Below are 4,908 nucleotides of genomic sequence, written 5' to 3'. Positions count from 1 at the left end.
AGAGAAGAGGGGGAGAGAGACCAGGACAGAGGGACAGAGAGACACAAGTATAGAGATCCGAGGATGGGAGGATAGCAGGGGGGACAGCATTGGGGGGGGGGGGGAGAAAGAGGGAGAGAGGGAACGAGTGAGAATGGGGTAGATGGAATCCAAGCCCACAGACCCAAGGGCAGACGGAGAAGGAAATATCAAGGCGTGAGGGTGTGAGGGCCAGAGGAACCCAGAAAGGGAGGAAGTGGACAGAATCAGAGATGAGGGTGGAGGGGCAGAGGGAGGGGGGGGGGGGTTGAGAACCCAGGAGACAAACCCCCAGAGAGAGGAACAAAGACCCCCCCGATATGAAAAAAAGAAAAAAGAGGAAGACGGAGATGGGGGTGGGGGGAGGCGGGAATCCCAGACAGGGGAGGGTGAGGATGGGAGAGGCAGAGGGGGTAGGGGGTAGGGAGAGGAAAAGAGAGAGAATGATTGAAGGCCCTCCCCCCCCAAAAAAAATGGGGTGCGATAGAGATCCAGAGAGAGGAGGAGAACCAGGAGGGAGGGCAGAGACCCCGAGAACACAGGCCACGGAGGAGCGGGGGCAGGGGACAGAGACCCGGAGACAAACCCTCAGAGGGAGGCACGTGGACCCGATATGAAGACAGAGACTCAGAAAGAGTGGAGGAGGGAAGTCAGAGAGAGACGGCCGGAGACCCAGAGTGTGTGTGAGTGAGTGGGGGGAAGAAGGACAGAGAGAGAGAGAGAGAGAGAGAGAGAGAGAGAGAGAGAGAGAGAACAGAGATGAAAGGGGTAGACGGAGATACCGAAGACACAGGAAAGGGAGAGACACAGAAGCCCCATCGTGTGCAGATGGAGGCAGCGGGTGAGACAGAAACCCAGAGAGAGAGAGAGAGAGACAGTCAGAGAGACATGGAGGCAGGGGCCAGGAGCAGAGGCAGGCGGACACCTGTGAAAAGCTGCTCTAGGCTACACGCTCGCTCCCGCCTTAACTCCGGAAGAGGGGGCGAGGCTACAGAGCGTCGTTGACTGGCCCAAGATCCCACGGGAGGACACCTGGTGGCTTAGGCTCACCTGGGCCCCTGGCTGTGGAGAGGCAGGCCCTATCTCCAGCCCGGGGAGTGGGGGCGGCAGAGGCGGGTGGGACAGGGGCCATGCTTGAACGGGGGGAGGGGGGTTGGCAGTGGGCAGTCAATTATTGTCCTAACAAACCGCTGTGTTATATAAACGGTTTCCAGCAGGTGGAAACAGAGTTGAGGGGTGGGAGCCCCCTTTCTAATAGCTATGCACAGCGGCTGCGTGGGCAGCCCCGGAGGGCGGCAGCGGGGCGCCTGGCGTGCGAGTGGGGACCATCTGGGAGTCGGGGCTCTCACCCCCTTGCAGATGGCCACAGCTTCCCGGGAGAGCGACTTGGGGTAGGTGACGGTTTGTTCCATGATGGCCTGGAACAGCTCCTCCTCGTCCTCGCCGTCAAAGGGGGGCTGAGGAGGGAAGCAGAGGGGGTAGCAGGTCAGAGACTGACGGACGATCTCTCCCCGGCCTCCACGCCTTCATCCCCCACCAGGAACACATCTCCGCCCCTCCCCTCCTCACTTTCTAGGGGAAAATGTGCGCAAACCACCAAAGCTCTATCTCCCCCGCCCTCCCCCCAATGCTTCGATTTCCTATCTCGGATGCTCTCGGCACCTCTTTGCGGCTCTGTCTCCCTGTATCTGCTGTGTACATCAGCAGGGTGTTGGTGAGGCAATATGTCATTTAAACGGAAGTGAGAGAAAGCCGCAGGACAAGTTGTACCAGCATTCTGGTTGGGTGAGAGGTCTCCGGTCTTCTGGGGATAGGAAGGGCCACATGAATGCAAGGATTTTTAACATGGGGCCTAGAGAGTGTTCATTCAGTTGTGGGGGCCCGTAAACTTGCAGGAGGCGGGGGGAAATGCATCTTTATTTTTTTAAAATGTCTAACTGGAATGTAGCACTCCATTCAATTATGCATGTGGGCAACACAGCAATACTTGTGGCTTTATCACCAAGAGAAATCACAGATATATATACTTGGGTGTTGTTGGTTTTTGTTTTTTTTTATCACATTAGAGTTGCAGATATCTCAAAATATCGGTTACCTCTATCTCAAAATGACTGGTAGGCCTTCCTATGTACTTCCTGTTCCTGCAAGATATTACTACTTAGCCCTGGCTCCGTGGTCAGAATGTAGGCCCATGAATGGAAGGGCCATGGATTCCATTCCAGGTCAAGGGCATGTGCCTTGGTTGCAGGGCATGTGCAGGAGGCAACCAATCGATGTGTCTCTCTCACATCAATGTTTCTCTCTCTCTTCCCCTCATCCCTCCCTTACACTCTCTCTAAAAATCAATGGAAAAAAATACCGTTGGGTGAGGATTTTTTTAAAAAATATGTATTATGCCCTGACCAGTTTGGCTCAGTGGCTAGAGCGTCGACCTGTGGACTGAAGAGTCCCAGGTTCGATTCCCGTCAAGGGCATGTACCTTGATTGCGGGCACATCCCCAGTAGGGGGTGTGCAGGAGGCAGCTGATGGATGTTTCTCTCTCATGGATGTTTCTAACTCTCTATCCCTCTCCCTTCCTCTCTGTAAAAAAAAATATCAATAAAATATATTTTTAAAAAATGTATTACAATTTAGTTCATTAATAGAACATCACACATATGTCCACATCCCAATGTTTAATATTTAGGCAACTGTATATATTGAAATTAGATTTATTTAGTTGGTTAAATTAGATTCGATTAAACTTTTAAAGTATTGGTGATCATACTTTAATACGATTGATTTCCTTTGTAATCCTTATATTTTGTGCATTTGAAGCATCGTTCTTTGAAGGGGGTGGTATCCCGGGAAGACGGTACTTCAGGACCACGGACAGCGCTCTCTGGGCATGACCTGCCCACCTCTTAGCACTTCCTGCCACTACCGACCTTCCTTCCAGGCTTTTCCTGAGATCAAGGTGGCGCCCCACTCCGTGTTGCCTTTAGCCCAGTCAGCCTCTCCCCAGCTTCTTACCTGTCCCGCCAACATCTCATACAGTAGAACCCCAAAGGACCACCAGTCGACAGACTTCCCATAGGGCTGGTAGGCAATGATCTATGGGGGACAGCGGCAGAGAGAACGGAAGGCAAGAACCCATGATTTGTGCTTTAAGAAACATAGGACCCTTCTGGCTTCATCCCCTGGACACCCCACCCACTTGAAGGGTATTCAGTACACATTCTCCCCACCCAGAATAGCTTGGCCAGAGCTCCGTTCTTTGGGAAATCTGGAAGACAAACTTGACCTTCTTAGGATGTCCCTTTGGTCCCAAATACAAAGACTATCTAAGGGCCAAGTCACAAGTTCCACCCACCTAGAATATTGAAGTAACTGGACCCTCTCCTTACAGTACCAGGTGCACAAGGCCTCTAATTCAAAGACCAGAGATTCTTAAATGCATTTCAGAGTCAACTAGGGGACTGTTTAAATATAGGAATTCTGCCCTGACCGGTTTGGCTCAGTGGATAGAGCATCGGCCTGTGGACTGAAGGGTCCCAGGTTCGATTCCGGTCAAGGGCATATACTTTGGTTGCGGGCACATCCCCAGTGGGGGGTGTGCAGGAGGCAGCTGATCGATGTTTCTAGCTCTCTATCCCTCTCCCTTCCTCTCTGTAAAAAATCAATAAAATATATGTTTAAAAAAAATAGAAATTCCAACTGGCTGGCCTGGCTCAGTGGTTGAGCGTCGACCTATAAACCAGGAGGCCATGGTTCAACTCCCGGTCAGGGCACATGCCTGAGTTTTGGGTTTGATCCCCAGTGTGGGGTGTGCAGGAGGCAGCTGATCAACGATTCTCTCTCATCATTGATGTTTCTATCCCTCCCTCTTCCTTCCTCTCTGAAATCAATACAAATATATTTTAAAAATAATAATAATAGAAATGCCCAGCCCCAAAGAATTCCAACCTCCATAGGTGAGAGTCGGAGGCAGGAATATGTGTGTGTATTTTTTTCAAAACCTCCCCCAGGCGATTCCGATTACCAGCCAGGTTTTGAAACCATTGATCTTGGTTACTCAGACACGAGCACTGAGTCACCTGGAAAGATCAAAGATGGCACCGCCCACACTACCTCCTCCTCCCACAGAAAAGTGAAGACACACTATCTATAGGTGCAGTCAGATCCTTAGCTCCACCCCGTTATAGAGCCAGCGTACACCCTGCCCACCTGAAATATTCAGGAGGCAGCCCCCACGGCTTAGTGTTCTAGGGGGGATGGGCCCCGACCACTCAAACAAACTGGAAATCTTCTCCACCTTCTTAGAATAGTCCAGTCACAGGCCGTGTTCTCCTGGGGTTCCTACCAGCTGGTCCCACTCTTTAAGAACATTCACCCGCAGGTCCCGCCCACTTTACCTATTTAGAGACCCAGCTCCACCCACTTGGAATGTCAGGCCTCTCCGAGCTGCTCTCCATTAATGAACACCCACCACTCATGTAAAGACCCCCAGCGTCAGCCCTGGCTGGTGTGGCTCAGTGGATAGAACCTCGGCCTGGGGACTGAAGGGTCCTGGGTTCAATTCCGGTCAAGGGCACATGCCCAGGTTGCTGGCTCGATCCCCAGTAGGGGTCGTGCAGGAGGCAGCTGATCAATGATTCTCTCTTATCATTGATGTTTCTCTCTCCCTCTCCCTTTCTCTCTGAAATCAATTTAAAATATATATATTTTAGCCCTAACTGGTTTGGCTCAGTGGATAGAGCGTCGGCCTGCGGACTGAAAGGTTCCAGGTTCGATTCCGGTCAAGGGCATGTACCTTGGTTGTGGGCACATCCCCAATGGGGGGTGTGCAGGAGGCAGCTGATTGATGTTTCTCTCTCATCGATGTTTCTAACTCTCTATCCCTCTCCCTT

At 51.8% G+C, this 4,908-nt stretch overlaps 1 protein-coding gene across 1 annotated transcript in view; it reads right to left on the bottom strand.

Annotated features, from left to right (window-relative positions):
* Positions 1–816: 816 nt before the first annotated feature.
* Positions 817–4,908, bottom strand: part of LOC102419083 (protein kinase C gamma type-like) — a gene marked incomplete at its 5' end in the record, with an annotated part of 13,543 nt that continues 9,451 nt past the window's right edge. Inside the window, 2 exons of the mRNA XM_023749145.1 lie at positions 817–1,475; positions 3,032–3,112. Of these exons, the coding sequence (XP_023604913.1) occupies positions 1,098–1,475; positions 3,032–3,112 (459 nt within the window). The remainder of the gene's footprint in view (positions 1,476–3,031; positions 3,113–4,908) is intronic.

The sequence above is a fragment of the Myotis lucifugus genome, unplaced genomic scaffold, assembly GCF_000147115.1.
Source record: "Myotis lucifugus unplaced genomic scaffold, Myoluc2.0 scaffold_3204, whole genome shotgun sequence".
Taxonomy (NCBI): domain Eukaryota; kingdom Metazoa; phylum Chordata; class Mammalia; order Chiroptera; family Vespertilionidae; genus Myotis; species Myotis lucifugus.
Note: the sequence above shows the minus strand (reverse complement) of the source record. Positions and strands in the feature narration are given on the sequence as shown.